The sequence below is a fragment of the Anomaloglossus baeobatrachus genome, chromosome 7 (genome assembly GCF_048569485.1).
Source record: "Anomaloglossus baeobatrachus isolate aAnoBae1 chromosome 7, aAnoBae1.hap1, whole genome shotgun sequence".
Classification (NCBI taxonomy): Eukaryota; Metazoa; Chordata; class Amphibia; order Anura; family Aromobatidae; genus Anomaloglossus; species Anomaloglossus baeobatrachus.
The window spans coordinates 311,115,666-311,132,086 of NC_134359.1; the positions used below are offsets into that span (position 1 = coordinate 311,115,666).

Sequence of the window (16,421 nt, forward strand, 5' to 3'; positions counted from 1 at the left end):
GTGGACACTCCTGGATATGCTGTATTGGGACATGGGCTGGCTGCCTGGTCTGATGACGCCTCTCTGTTCCGTTGAGTGGAGAGGGCAGGCATCGTGTGTATAGCTGCTTAGGGCTGCACACCGTCCCTTGTGCCAGGCTGCGGTCCATGTTGATACAGGAGCTTCAGGCCTCGCTAGCCTCCCTCCCTGCTGCTGACCCTTCTGCCACAAAACAGTTACCTCCAGTCGTCTGATCCTGAGGCTGATTCCGCCTCGGTGGGTCCTGATAAAGGTTTTCCTCCGGGAGGCCTGACCGGTCTTTTCTTTTTCCCGGAGATGATTGGGGGATCTTAATGGAGCAGTTGGGTGCACTATGGGGTTGGAGGATGAGTAGGTTCCTCCCCTCCGTTCAGGGCGAAATGTTCGCGGCCCTGAAAACCACTGGGCAAGGGGGTTTCTTGTCCATGCTACTGTCCTGGATCTTCTCTCTAGAATGGGATTTCCTTGAGGAGCTTTTTGGAGTGTCCTCTGACACTGTTTCCCCTGGAGAGTTCTGGGTTGCTTTGGGAGATTCCCATGCAGGTGGCCAAGGTCGCTCTACAATCAGCGCTCCCCCTTGCGGCCGATTACCAGCTTGGGAATCTGATAGTTCGGTCAGGAGTCTCATGAAGAAGTCCTGGGAGGCTTCGTCGTCTCCCATCGGGCCCATACTGCCTCCTTTTAGGTCCCCCTGTCCCTCCTTCGGAGGCTCGACCAGTGGAGGCTCATTTCCTGGGGTGCTCCTAGGGATGAGTACTGGAATCCCTTCCCTTACTTAGGAAGGCAACTAGTTTGACAGGTTCCTCTGTGTAGTCGGTCCGCCTGGCTGCCAGGACCTCAGTCTTGGCTACCTCGGACAGACGAGCTCTAGGCTTGGAGTAGGGACTCTACTTCCACACTGCGGCTTGCTCCCGTCTGTTTAGGGGTTGGGCCTGCCCTGGATGATATTCTGGACAGGGCGACTGATCGTCGGGCATACCGGATACACCCTCCAGGCAACGGTCCTTTGGTCCCTCGATACCTCGGGCCTCCCAGCCCAGGGGGAGCGGTGAGTCTGACCGTGGGAACTACCCTTAGGGTGAGGGGAGTACTTTTCTCATCCCTTCCCATCCACAAAGTCCTCTGCATGACGAACAGTGTGTCGGCTCGGGTGGGGGGACGGCTCTCTGCCTTTCTTCCCCAGTGGCGGGCCTTCTCCACCTGGCCAGGGGTCCTACAAGCTCATCTCAGCGGGTCTATGGGTAGCGGCCCTGCCGTCACAGGGTTCTCAGAATCTCCTGTGCTCGATGATTCGGGAGTTAATCCGTTCGGGGGTCGTTTCTCTGTCCCGAGTCGGGAAGTAGGGTTAGGTCGCTTCTCCGTCTCTTCCTTGTCAACACACCATCTGGAGCGGTCTCCGCCACCTGTTGGCCTCGATTGCCCTGAGGGACGCCTAGTTCCATGTGCCCTTCCATCCTTGTTTCCGGCAGTACCTCAAAATTGCGGTTCTGCACGGAGGGACCATGCTTCATTTCCACTTACAGATACTTCCCTTCGGGTTCTTCTCGGCTCCAAGGCTCTTTTCAAAGATCAGGGTTGAGGTGGTCACCTTCCTCCGTTGCAGAGTTGGCCTCAACCTGACGGGCATACTTCCCCCAGAGGAACACAGATTGACGCTGCTGGCCATACTCTCAATGTTCATAGACAAGCGCGCCCGACCCTTCGAGGCGCTATATCGGGCCTGGGTTTTATGACGTCCTGCATTCCCTCAGTCTTGTGGGCTCCGGCCCACTCTCGTTGTCTATGGGATCATATCCTGGTTCATTGGGTCGGACTCCCTTCCTCCCTGTACACCGGTTTAGCCTGTCGGCACCCGTCTTCTCGTCCCTTCTCTGGTGTGTCCCTACAACCTGATGGTTGGGGTTGCCTGTACCCGGTCACCCCTGGTTACACTGGCAGCCGATGCCTGCCAGAGGGGCTGGGGGGCTATGGTGGAAAACTCTGAGTTCAGGGGGGCTGGAGCCCTTAGGTCGGCACCCAGTCCTCCAACTACCGGGAATTCGGGGTGGTCGGAGAAGCCCTCCTCGCTGCCCAGGATCCCATCCGGGACACTCACGTCCAAGTCTACTGGGACAATGGCTCCACAGTGGCACATCTCCGCCATCAGGGCAGTACTGGGTCGGCGCCCTGAAGTCTGTGTCCTCCCGGATCTTCCACTGGGCAGGACAGTCCCTGCTGTCCCTTTCTGCAGTCCATCTACAAGGATCCCTACACATTCAAGCAGACTTCCTGAGTCGTCAGGATGTTCACCCAGGGGAGTGGAGTCTGGCCCAAGCGGTGTTCTGCTCTCTGGTGGCAAGGTGGGGTACTCCAGAGGTAGACCTCTTTGCTTCTGCAGGAAATCGCCAGGTCGTAACATTTGTCTCCCTGAACCCTCGGGGCAACGCGTTGGGGGTGAACGCCTTCTGCCTCAATTGGTCCTTTTTGCCTCGTTACGCCTTCCCGCCTACTCCTCTTATCGCGCGAAGCCTGAGGACGATCAGGGACGACGGTGCCACGACCATCCTGGTAGCTCCTCTGTGGCCGCGGCGGAGTTGGTACTGCCTGGTCCTGACTCTCAGACTCTACGGACCGGTCCTCCTGGGTTCAGACCCCAGTTTCCTGTCTCAGGATCCGATATTCCATCCGGTCCCCCAGGAGCTCCAGTTGGCTGCCTGGCTTCTGAGTCCCGAGCACTGAAGGCCCAAGGTCTTTCGGACTAGGTCGTGGCTGCTCTACAAAAGGACCGTACACCAGGGGCTAATAGTATTTCCACTGAAATCTGGATGAGATTTTCCTCCTGGTGTGGTTCTCGGCCTCCTGACCCGCTCCGGCCTACCATTGCGCAGATTCTCGAGGTCATCCAGAGTGGATTGGACTTAGGCCTTCGGCCCAGCACCCTGAAGGTGCTGATCTCGGCGCTTAGTACAGTCTTGTCCCGGCTCTGGCAGATCGTCGCTGGATCCGCCGTTTCAGGGTGTCCGCTAGTAGGCTCTGTCCGCGGCGGAGGGTCCTGGCACCTTGCTGAGATCTCAATGTGGTCCTTACCGGATTTTCTCAGTCACCCTTTGGGACACTGTCCTCTTGTAACATTCGTTCTCTTTCTCACCAGACTGCTTTTCTTGTGGCTATTCCGTCTGCTCGTAGAGTCGGGGAACTTCAGGCTTTGTCTCTTCGGGAGCCTTCCTGACCGTCAGAGATGACAGCATTGTTTTCAGCTGGACCCTTCCTTCCTTCCCAAGGTGGTTTCGGATTTTCACCAATCTCAGTCCATCATCCTGCCTTCCTTCTGTCAGAATCCTCCGGGTGAGGAAGGGTTTCATTCTTTGGATGTTCGTCGGACAGTGTTGCACTACCTGGAGGTTACTGCTTCTTGGCGCCTTGATTATATCCTGTTCCTCCAGCCCTTTGGCCGACATAAGGGCAGGAAGGTGGCTAAGAGTACCGTCGCCAACTGGATTGTGCGGGCAATTTGTGACGCCTACCTCGCTCAGCATCTCTCTCCACCTACCGGATTCTCGGCGCACTCCACCAGGGCTACTTCTGTCTCCTGGGCTGCACGGGCAGGGGCTTCTACTGAGCAGATCTGCAAGGCGGCTACGTGGTCTTCCCTCCATACTTTCACGAAGCATTATTGTCTGGATCCGGATTCCAGCAGGGATTGGCTTTTGGCAGGAAGGTCCTGCAGGCTGTGGTCCCCCCCTAGGTATCAATTCTTTGGTATTCCTCCTATGCTGTCGTGGAAGGGACTAGAGAAATAAGAATTATTCTTACCGTAAATTCGATTTCTAGGACCTTCCACGACAGCAGGTAATTCCCTCCCCTTTTGTATTCATATATTCCTGTATATGTGGTACTTCTCATATGCTATGGGTTCTTTGTAAGACACTGGCTGTGGGAGGTGGGAGGGTCCTTTTAAACCTCTTGAACTTCCTGTCCCAATTAGGGCGTGGAGAGACAACCTCCTATGCTGTCGTGGAAGGTCCTAGAAATCGAATTAACGGTAAGAATAATTCTTATTTTTTCAAATTTTTTGATTAAATTGGAGAACAAGGGTTAGGGTTAGGGTTAACGATTAATGATTTGGGGAGTGTTTTTTCTAATAAAAATTTTTGTCTTTTTTTTGCTTTTGTTTACTGTCAATTAGTTATGTCGGGTGTCTGATAGACGCCGTGACATCACTAATTGCTGGGCTTGATGCCAGGTGACATTACACATCTGGTATCAACCCCATTTATTACCCCGTTTGCCAACGCACCAGGGCGCGGGATGAGTTGGGGCGAAGCGCCAGGATTGGCGCATCTAATGGATGCGCCACTTCTGGGGCGGCTGCGGCCTGCTATTTTTAGGTTGGGAAGAGTCCGATAACCATGGCTCTTCCCACCCTGAGAATACCAGACCCCAGCTGTCAGCTTCACCTTGGCTGGTGATCTAATTTGGGGGGACCCCACGTTATTTTTATTTTAATTATTTATAAATAAAAAAAAAAAGCCTGGGGAGCCCTCCAAATTGATCACCAGCCAAGATGAAGCTGCCAGCTGTGGTTTGCAGGCTACAGCTGTCTGCTTTACCCTGACTGGCTATCAAAAATAGGGGGGACCCCACGCCATTTTTTTCATTGTTGTTTTTTTTTTTTTTTTGGATAAATACTAAGCTAGGCACCCTTTAGTGCCAGATGAAAGGTACTAAAGGTGCCAGCTTAGAATATGCAGGCGGGGGTGGGACGTTATATATATATATTTGACATCCATTCATCCATTGACGCTTTTTAGGCTGTGTGCCCACAATCAGGGTTTGCAGCATTATGGGCGCTGAGTGTTTTCCCTTCGTCCATAACGCTGCGTTGTGCAGTAGAAGCACAGTGGAAGGATTTTTGGAGATCCCATGCCCACTGTGCTTCTTTTCTCCGCAACATAAACTGACCGGTGGCGTGGCTTCCCGAGCCTCAGCATGTCAGTTTATGCTGCGGAGACGAGAGTGTTCTCTGCAGGTAGCATAGAGCTCCACAGCAGCCTGAACCCAAATCGTGGGCATGGGCAGCTGCAGGAAGGCTGACACTGTGTACTAGACGCCGTGTCGCTGGATCATGGCCACATAGCCTTAGGCCTGTTTCACACGTCAGTGATTCTGGTACGTTTGTGCTTTTTTTTTTTTTTTTAAACGTACCAGAATCACTGACATACGCAGACCCATTATAATGAATGGGTCTGCTCACATATCAGTGATTTTTCACTGCACGTGTCTTCGTGCGGCGTACCCGCGTGTGCGTGATTGCTGCACGGAGACATGTCCATTTATTTCTGGCATCACTGATGTCCCACGGACCACGCAGTGGTGTGGTCCGTGAAACACGTGCCAGAAAAACGTGCTTTAAAAATAAAAATCATTTTAACTCACCCGGCGTCCAGCGATGTCCTCTGCAGCCCGTGCAGCTTGCTGCTTCAGAGCCGGCTCATTACTGTCGCGCATATTCATGATGCGCGATACAGCCGACCCGGAAGCAGCTGCTGCGGCGGTCAGCACCAGCCGGATGCTGCACCGCGGGAGCGATTAGCACCATGGAGAGCGGGAGCGGGCGCAGGTGAGATGATTACTGAGTGCAATCACGGGCCACGGAGAACGGAGCCCGGATTGCACTTAGACAACCCACGTGTGCCGTGATTCACGGCCCACGGAGGGACATGTGCGTGTTTTACACGCCAGTGAAAAACGTCAGTATTTTTCACTGACGTGTGAAACGGGCCTAAAAGTGAGAATATTGTTGCTACAGCAACATTTTGGGGGAAGTAGCTGTGGATTCAAAATGCTTAATATACTCCTGAATAAAATCCTTGAGGGGTGCAGATTCCAAAATGGGGTCACTTGTGGGGGTTTTCTGACGTATAGGTACCCAAGGGGCCCTGCTAATGTGACATGGTGCGCGAAGTTTATTTCAACTTTTCCAAAATTCAAATGGTGCTCCTTCCATTCCAAGCCCTCCCATTTATCCAAACAGAATGTGGAGAAGGAAATGACATCACAGGTTTTTTTTTTCCAAAGGTCTGTGTTCAACCAACTTTATTAACACTGACAAGTCTTAAAAAAACGCACCTAAAAAAACGCATGAAAACCGCATGAAAAACGCATGCGTTTTCGATGCATTTTTCTCAAAAAGCATTGTTTACAATTCTCCCCTCTGCCAGAGGGTGCGTTTTTTTCCGCGCTGAAAAAAAAGCAACGTGTGCACATAGCCTAAGCGACGCAGCAGCGATCACGACCAGCGATCTGACCTTATCAGGATCGCGATGCGTCGTTACATGGTCGCTGGTGAGCTGTCAAACAGGCAGATCTCACCAGCCCCCAGCCAGCAGCGACGCGTGGAAGCGTAACTAAGGTAAATATCGGGTAACCAAGGAAAGCACTTCTCTTATTTACCCGATATTTACCTTAGTTACTAGCGTCCGCCGCTCTCACGCTCCCTGTTCCCTGCACTCCTAGTCAGAGTACACATCTGGTTAATTACCCGATGTGTACTCCAGCTACGTGTGCAGGGAGCCGGCACTGGCAGCGTGAGAGCGGCAGACGCTAGTAACTAAGGTAAATATCGGGTAACCAAGGAAAGGGCTTCTTGGTTACCCGATGTTTACCGTGGTTACAGCTTACCGCAGGCTGCCAGACGCTGGCTCCCTGCTCGCTTCAGTTCGTCGCTCTCTCGCTCTCACACACAGCGATGTGTGCGTCACAGCGGGAGAGCGACGACCAAAAAATGAAGCAGAACATTCAGCAACGACCGGCGACCTCACAGCAGGGGCCAGGTCATTGCTGGATGTCACACACAGCGACAGCGGCGGGACGTCGCTGCTACGTCACAGAAAATGGTGACTTGGCAGCGACGTCGTCGTTGTCGTCGTCGTCGTCATCGCTATGTGTGACACCACCTTAGGTGTTGGAGGAGAGGGGCCTAAAATCCAACCAAACTGTTTAGCTGACGATTATCAGTCTGTATGAGAACTTCAAGAGCGAGCAGAAAGATTCATCCTTTGTGGGAGAAGCTGAGGCTCCCCAGAGAGACCTGGACATTTATCGCTTACTGGACTATATCCGTGTTTCTGGACTATTTTACCCTCCGTGTGGTGGATTGCCCACTCATCTCTCGCTCTGTTGATTGAATGATATGGGAGAAGGACCCCGTGACAAGGGGTGTCATTCATTCCTATTCTGCTGCCGTTTCTACAGGTCGCTTTCTCAGGAGTTGGAGGTTCTTCAGTCCATCTACCTGGAAGAGTTGGACGAGGCGCAGGATGTGGATGGGGTGTTATATACCTGTGTGTTCTATGCTCTGCTGTGGGAGTGGGGGGGGTGTTATACCTGTATCTGCTGCTCCCGGTGTTGGTGGGTGTCATTCATTCCTATTCTGCTGCCGTTTCTACAGGTCGCTTTCTCAGGAGTTGGAGGTTCTTCAGTCCATCTACCTGGATGAGTTGGATGTGGCTCGGGACGTGGCCGTGCGGGGGGGTGGGGTGTTATATACCTGTATATTTTCTATGCGCGGGGGGGGTGTTATATACTTGTTGTGGAGACACGGGGCTCAGTGGGTGCGCTCGTCCACTAAAACCCACCGCCTTTAGAAAGACAGCGTGGCTCAGGGCTCATCCCAACTGAACGCCGGCCTCTTTAACCGTGGGCGTAACACTACTCAGACAACACAAGGTGAGGGAACCACAATAATTAGACTTTATTGGATCCCAAAACGATTAACGGCACATAACCAGCAAAACACAAATGTAACAGGCAACAGGGTCTCACCCTTCCGCTGGCTCACCAGGGATTTAGAATGTCCATGCCTCAGAGCTTCCAAGGGCCGCTTACTCCAATCCAGCAGCACCTCGCTTTCGGTGGGCACCCACCAAGATAGGAATAGCGCCAGATTTTAGGAAGCTGTGTGAGGTCTGCAAAGTCTGTAGCCAGGTGACCGGATTGTCCCAACCTGAGTGTCCTCCTTAGGTAGTCCTGGTATGATACAATCCTGGCAGCCGGAGTCGAAATCCCTAGGCTGTGGATATGGTCTCCAACCGGAACCGGAGTCCCTAGATTTAAGCCATGAGGTATCCTGAACCTCTAGTCAGCTCCTAAGAGCTTAGACTGGATCCATCAGCATCCATCAACAACCGCCTGGTGGCTTAAAGAAATCCCTTTTATAGCCACAGCCTTCCACTTGGATACACTGCGTCCTCATCGATTGGTTGGACAAGATCGCCTCTCCCATTGGATGAATCTCAAGCTGCATGGACAATGTTCATCCAAATGATGTCTACAGAAAGACTGAGGGTATACATGAAGTCTGGAGTGCACAGACTAGACAATGGCTACTAAGATAATCACATTAGCAATACACAACTACATTACAATGGTTACTGCAAAGGTCTGGAGAAACAATAGCTAAGCAAACATGAGGTAATACACAATAGAACAATACGTCTAGCTGAATGTTAAGAAACTTTAACCCATGAGAAGCATTGGGTGTCCCTGTCGTCACACTTGTATCCGCTGCTCCCGGTGTCGGGGTGGTGTCATTTATTCCTATTTTGCTGCTGTTTCTTCAGGTCGCTTTCTCAGGAGTTGGAGGTTCTTCAGTCCATCTACCTGGATGAGTTGGACGTGGCGCAGGACGCGAGCGGGTCGGTGACTTTTCTTCCTGCTTTCTCTCCAGGCTGTATCCCGTCCTCCAATCCATCTTCTTCTGATTTTCTATTCTTATAGATTGGTGCTGAGAATCACGTTACACCCCACAACCGGTGACGACCCCGATACTCAGTTTGTGCGCCTCACCCTGAAGCTGCTGCTGACGCCTCTGGTATGTAATGAATTCTATGAGGTGGAACGCTTATATCATATACTATAGTAGCGGGGGCGCTCCATGCTTGTGAAGTAACTGTATGGCAAGAGAAAGACAAAACACAGAGAGGTGCACCTATCCAGTGTGGATAGAGGGGGGGAAGCCACTTGTGCCCAGGGATCCACCTGGATATGGGGGATCCAAAAAGAGGCCTAGAGGTCAACAATGCTTGGGACCCAGGAAGGGTCAAGGGAGGGCTTTTCTCTGGATGGGTGTGATGGAGGCATGTTTAAAGCATGAAGGGAATACACCAGTTGTTAGTGATAGGTTGAATAGATGGGTTAGGGTTGTGATGAAGACTGGTGAGATTGGGGATGAGGTGGGATGGGAGTGGATCAAGCAGGCAGGTTGTGAGATGTGATCTTGAGAGTGGAGCTAAATACTGGACATAACCTGTTAGCTGCTGTGATGGGGGCCTACTCCGGTATCACACAATCTACAGAGCGAGAGATGAGTGAACAATATCAAGAACCTTTATTCCATGCAAACCAGAAGGTCCATAAAACAACCCACCACACAGAGGGTAAAATAGACCAGGAACGCGGATATAGTCCAGTAATGGGATAAATGCCCAGGACATGACAGTCACACTTCTTCAGACATCTTTTCTAGGGTAATCAGAGTTTCTCCAAGTCTCTGTACGGTGCTGGATATAGCATCAGCATCCCACAAAGGAGGAATCTACTACTTCTGCTCTTGTCCCCCCTCCTTCAGACCTATGGACGGAGGCACTGCTGGGGACAGTGAGGAAATGTCAGCAGGGGGTCATCATAGACACATCCAGGCTGTAGGTGGTGACTGAGCCAATGTGACCGAGACTCTACACAGAATAATACAGAGCAACAAGGAACGCTGCTAAAATCAGTAACAATACGATCATACACAAAAGGACACACAGCCCACCATATCTCACCATCACAGAGCATGAAAAAGATGTGGGACCGTCTTCCCAGAAGGATAACGACCCTCTCCATCCTGCAGAGTTATAATGGAGGGTTCAGATCCGAGCATATTCCTGTGTGTGAGCTTCCAAGTCACAGTCCAGACCCAAATCGGCCGAGCCCAGACGTCTCCCTCCGATCTGGCCGAGCCCAGACGTCTCCCTCCGATCTGGCCGAGCCCAGACGTCTCCCTCCGATCTGGCCGAGCCCAGACGTCTCCCTCCGATCTGGCCGAGCCCAGACGTCTCCCTCCGATCTGGCCGAGCCCAGACGTCTCCCTCCGATCTGGCCGGGCCCAGACGTCTCCCTCCGATCTGGCCGGGCCCAGACGTCTCCCTCCGATCTGGCCGGGCCCAGACGTCTCCCTCCGATCTGGCCGGGCCCAGACGTCTCCCTCCGATCTGGCCGGGCCCAGACGTCTCCCTCCGATCTGGCCGGGCCCAGACGTCTCCCTCCGATCTGGCCGGGCCCAGACGTCTCCCTCCGATCTGGCCGGGCCCAGACGTCTCCCTCCGATCTGGCCGGGCCCAGACGTCTCCCTCCGATCTGGCCGGGCCCAGACGTCTCCCTCCGATCTGGCCTCTAGGTTTGCAAAGCTGGAGAGACCCCAAAAGAGAGTGAGTTGGTCCTACAAAGTAGTGACTCCAGGGGGCTGAATACAAATGCACATCAAAATGTTCAGATTTATTTTTTTTCCAATGTTTAGAAATCCAGGAATCGTTTCTGTTACACGTAACAAACACTTGTACCCACTGTGTCACATCCACTCCCAATCAAATACATTTAAAGTTTGTGGGATTAATGTGGAAAAGTTAACAGGGTATGAATACTAGTTCATGGCTTTGTAGATATTTTATATGTTTTAGTTTCTACAGCTCTGCATCCTCCCCCCATTGTTCTGTGTATCTGGTGTCTACGGCTCTGTATCCTCTATCATCCCCCTTTTCTCTGTGTATCTGGTGTCTGCAGCTCTGATTCTGCCGGAATATTCCCCCCTCTGTTCTGTGTATCTGGTGTCTGCTGCTCTGTATCCTTTGGTATCACCCCCATACCCCCCCCCCCCCCCGCTCTGTATCCTCACCTCTCTTTTTGATTTACAGTAAGGGTATGTTCACACGTGGCATCTTTTTTTTTACCACATAGATGCAGCATTTTTCTCACAAAAAAACACTCGAAAAAAAGCACCGTGGCAAAAACGCATCAAAAAAACGCCTTTTTGATGCATTTTACCGCGTTTTTGCCATGTTTTGCCCAATGCATTTTTTTATGTCAAATCTTGACTAGAAGGGCTCAAAAAACGGTGAAAAAACGCAAAAATAATTGACATGCTGCATCTTCAGAAACGCTGCCAAGATGTAGCCAACAAAAGATGCCAGTGTGGACAGCGACATAGAAACCTCATAGACTTTGGTGGGGGAAGGAAATGCTGCATGTAGGTGCATCTATGTGACCTCAAAAACACAGCAAGAGATGCCCAGTGTGAACGTAGCCTAATGATGGCATATACAGCAATAAGTCCTTTCCCTTTTTCACACTCTGCTTTTTTCCCATATTGCAGTATCCAGGAGAGCCGCCTGAAATCAGTGTGACCAACCCCCGGGGGCTGTGTGATGAGCAGATTGAGGGGTAAGAGGAACACGGGAGGAGATATCACACGTGCCGTACATGGAGAATATACACCGGGACTGATAATACGGGAGGAGATATTACACGTGCTGTACATGGAGAATATACACCGGGACTGATAATACGAGAGGAGATGTCTGACGTGCCATACATGGGGAATATACAACAAGACTGATCACACAAGAGGAGATATCACACGTGCCATACATGGGGAATATACACCGGGCCTGATCACACAAAGAGATATCACATGTGCCGTACATGGGAAATATACACCGGGCCTGATAATACGGGAGGAGATATCACACGTGCCGTACATGTGGAATATACACCGGGACTGATCACACAAGAGGAGATATCACACGTGCCGTACATGGGGAATATACACCGGGCCTGATAATACGGGAGGAGATATCACATGTGCTGTACATGTGGCATATACACCGGGACTGATCATACAAGAGGAGATATCACACGTGCCGTACATGGGGAATATACACCGGGACTGATAATACGGGAGGAAATATCACACGTGCCGTACATGAGAAATATACAACAAGACTGATAATACGGGAGGAGATATCACACGTGCCGTACATGGAGAATATACACCGGGACTGATAATACGGGAGGAGATATCACATGTGCTGTACATGGGGAATATACACCGGGACTGATAACATGGGAGGAGATATCACACGTGCCGTACATGAGAAATATACAACAAGACTGATCACACGGGAGGAGATATCACACGTGCCGTACATGGGGAATATACACCGGGCCTGATCACACAAGAGGAGATATCACACATGCCATACATGGGAAATATACACCGGGCCTGATAATACGGGAGGAGATATCACATGTGCTGTACATGGGGAATATACACCGGGCCTGATCACACGGGAGGAGATATCACACGTGCCGTACATGTACATGGGGAATATACTACGGGACTGATAACATGGGAGGAGATATCACACGTGCCGTACATGAGAAATATACAACAAGACTGATAATACGGGAGGAGATATCACATGTGCCGTACATAGGGAATATACACCGGGACTGATCACACACGAGGAGATATCGCACGAGCCATACATGGGAAATATACACCGGGACTGATAACACGGGAGGAGATATCACACGTGCCGTACATGGAGAATATACACCGGGACTGATAACACGGGAGGAGATATCACACGTGCCGTACATGGAGAATATACACCGGGACTGATAATACGGGAGGAAATATCACACGTGCCGTGCATAGGGAATATACACCGGGCCTGATCACACACGAGGAGATATCACACGAGCCATACATGGGAAATATACACCGGGACTGATAATACGGGAGGAGATATCACACGTGCCGTACATGAGAAATGTACAACAAGACTGATAATACGGGAGGAGATATTACAGGTGCCGTACATGTGGAATATACACCGGTACTGATAACAAGGGAGGAAATATCACACGTGCCGTACATAGGGAATATACACCGGGACTGATCACACAAGAGGAGATATCACACGTGCCATACATGAGAAATATACACCGGGACTGATAATACGGGAGGAGATATCACACGTGCTGTATATGGGGAATATACACCAGGACTGATAATACGGGAGGAGATATCACACGTGCCGTACATGAGACATATACAACAAGACTGATAATACGGGAGGAGATATCACACGTGCCGTACATGGGGAATATACACCAGGACTGATAACATGGGAGGAGATATCATATGTGCAATACATGGGGAATATGCATTAGGGATGATTACATGGGAGGAGATTTCACACGTGCTGTACACGGGGAATATACACCTGAGAACTTCTGCTGATGTAAATTGATAAATATACTTTACTCGTTTTTTCGACTGCACATTCTAAATGTGTCTAATTTGTTTTTCTTGCAGTTTTATTAGCATTCTTCGCACCACTGCTTTACAATCAGTGGGATGTCCAGTTCTTTATACACTTATTGAGGTTAGTATTCTCGGTAACTGAGACATATCAGTATGATCGAGAGAATTTTCTTGCAACAAATAGAAGACATCGTTCAGGAGGCAGATCTCAGATACCGGGTAGGACATCGTTCTGTAGGCAGATCTCAGATATTGGGTAGGACATCGTTGTGTAGGCAGATCTCAGATACCGGGTAGGACATCGTTCTGTAGGCAGATCTCAGATATCGGGTAGGACGTCGTTCTGTAGGAAGATCTCAGATATCGGGTAGGACGTCGTTCTGTAGGCAGATCTCAGATATCGGGTAGGACATCGTTCAGGAAGCAGATCTCAGATATCGGGTAGGACATCGTTCAGGAGACAGATCTCAGATATTGGGTAGGAAGTCGTTAAGGTGGCAGATCTCCGGTATCTGGTAAGGCGTCGTTCAGGAGGCAGATCTCAGAAGCCGTGTAGGACGTCGTTCAGGAGGCAGATCTCAGAAACCGGGTTGGACATCGTTCTGTAGGCAGATCTCAGATATCGGATAGGACAGCGTTCAGGAGGCAGATCTCCGATATCGGGTAGGACGTCGTTCAGGAGGCATTTCTCAGATATCGGGTAGGATATCGTTCAGGAGGCAGATCTCAGATATCGGGTAGGACGTCGTTCAGCAGACAGATCCCGGGTAGGGCATCGTTGAGCAGACAGATCCCGGGTAGGGCATCGTTCGCAAGACAGACCTCAGATATTGGGTAGGACATCATTTAGGAGATGGGTTATATGTCTCCTAAATGGTTTTTCTACCCAATTACTGATCTTTCTCCTGAATGACATCCTGCACACTAATAGAGATCTCCGTTATCAAGAAAGCATATTTCTGGATAGAATTTTTGGTTATCCGGTATTAGGATCAGTTGACACGCAGGGGATTGTCCTGCAGGATATCGTCCACTCTCATGTGTAGCGCTTGGAGTTGGCTTTGCTTCTCATTGAATGTCTTCATCTTGGGTTAGTTTGTTTGGTAGCATTGCTCACATGTTTTGTCTCCTGTTTTTATAGAAAGGTAAGGAGATGCTGACGGCCAGTAATCTTCCTCGTGGTCACTGTGTGATCTGCCTCTATGAGTTTCAGGTAATCTATGGTGATTGGGTGCAGATGGCTGAATGTTCATGTATGGCAGAATCTACATGTGACAACTGCAAGTAATGCGAGGACGATGGAGAGTTTCTTCCAACATAGAAACAACTGTGTTACAAATCCCTTCACAAACTGAGTCGCAGAAGCATTTAGAGTGATTGGTGCAGTTTTTGTTAAAAATTAGAATAGCCGAAAAAGCTACACGATCTGAAGGTGAGGAACGAGAGCCTCCAGAAACGAAGTTGTAGTGTGTGGTGGACGTCATAGGTCTTACACTGATTACTATCATTGCCTGCCATCTCTATTCATCTTTGGTTTCTTATCATTCCATTTTCTATAGGATGACGACTCTCTGACAAAGACGAGGTGTTTCCATCATTTTCACTCGTTCTGTCTGGGCCGCTACGCCAAGCACTGTCGGGACAATAGTCAGGAAGAGGTAAGAGCAGACATAGCTGCGTGAGATGGCAGTGCTGCTCCTGACCACGTTCCTTATGCTTTGTATAGACTTGTGTCATCGACTTCACCATCTTATGTCATGGGTTTTTCCCGTAGTATTCTGTCGCATGTCCAGTTTGTCGTGTTGATCTGACCTGTGATGTTAACAAGCTTCAGGCAGCCGCACCACCACAGCAAGCAGAGGTAGGGAAAGCAGATTGTTTCTACCCTAAGCACCTCCTAGCCGCGAGCATTAGGAACCTCACCCCATCTTTCCTGATTCCCCAGGAGCTTTATATCCCAGACTCGCTCACATTACAGAGAGAGAAAGAACTGCGCCTGATTTATGAGCGTCAATTGGCAAATGGAGGAATTATTGACATTGAAGCGGAGAAGAATCGCTTTTTCATTAGTATCCAGCAGGTAGGGACAACTCTTATCCTCTGTATTATTTCACCTTCCTTTTGCCTTGTGTTTACATAGCTCATCTTTTTGTCCTTTTAGACCTCAACCAGTGAACATGAAGTGGTAGACACTGACCCAGTCTCTTCCCACCCTACCGTCCCAAGCACTGCAGCTACGCCAGACCCCTGTGCCGTTAAACCTCATGTAGGAGGGCTCCGAGCTAGTGGAAGGACACATTTGTGCGGAAACAGACCTCCCCGTAATGACCACCCAGATGGCCAGCACTGGCGCGATGGCAGAGGATGGACAGCTCGGGGCAGGAGGCGACCTGACACACGAAGAGTCTGTCGAGAAGCTGCTTCCAAAGGTGATCAAACGGCAGTCAGAAGTCGGGTGACAGCCTGCGCCTGCCAGAGTGATGGGACAGTGCCGGCACCTCCAAGAGATGGCAGTGACAGCACAAGGGGGGAGAAACCTGATCTATAACACCTGTGATAAGTGATTTAATAAAGCATAATGGACTCCAGTAGTGACGTGCTCCACACAGAACATACTGAATTACCTGAGAGGGACTGCTTGCATGATCCAGAGAAGTAGCATGGCTATCACGGCCGCACTGATATTTCAGGAGATGTGTGTGCTGTGCCACTGATCTATCTACGGTAGTCAGGAAAAGGATTTATGAAACCTAAACAGGGTGATAATGTAAGGGGGAGAGCAGCACAAAGTATTTCAGAAAGTAATGTACTTATTGTTTGGATAGATGTATAGTGGCACATTAATAATGGAGGCATCTGACCTATGACAGTCACTTAGGAAAGAAGAAAGGAGAGTATCTGTCCACATAGATGCGCCATGAACTACTATAGAGTCAGGACTTCTCATGGTGTTCCGGCCATTTCAGGTCTGAACTTACCGGCAAACGGTCCGGACCCGGTATCGTAACACTAAGAAGCTGACTCCTAGACGCGTCACCATCACAAGCCGTTC

The 16,421-nt window shown here is 50.4% G+C and overlaps 1 protein-coding gene across 1 annotated transcript; it reads left to right on the forward strand.

Moving 5' to 3' along the window:
- The first annotated feature begins 7,491 nt into the window (after positions 1 to 7,491).
- RNF25 (ring finger protein 25) lies at positions 7,492 to 15,980 on the forward strand. Its single transcript, XM_075319916.1, has 10 exons — positions 7,492 to 7,495; positions 8,510 to 8,693; positions 8,776 to 8,869; positions 11,411 to 11,478; positions 13,421 to 13,490; positions 14,511 to 14,582; positions 14,929 to 15,027; positions 15,144 to 15,230; positions 15,315 to 15,449; positions 15,531 to 15,980. The coding sequence occupies exons 1-10, from the start codon at positions 7,492 to 7,494 to the stop codon at positions 15,915 to 15,917; spliced, it is 1,200 nt and encodes a 399-aa protein (XP_075176031.1). The 3' UTR covers positions 15,918 to 15,980.
- The last annotated feature ends 441 nt before the right edge of the window (positions 15,981 to 16,421 follow it).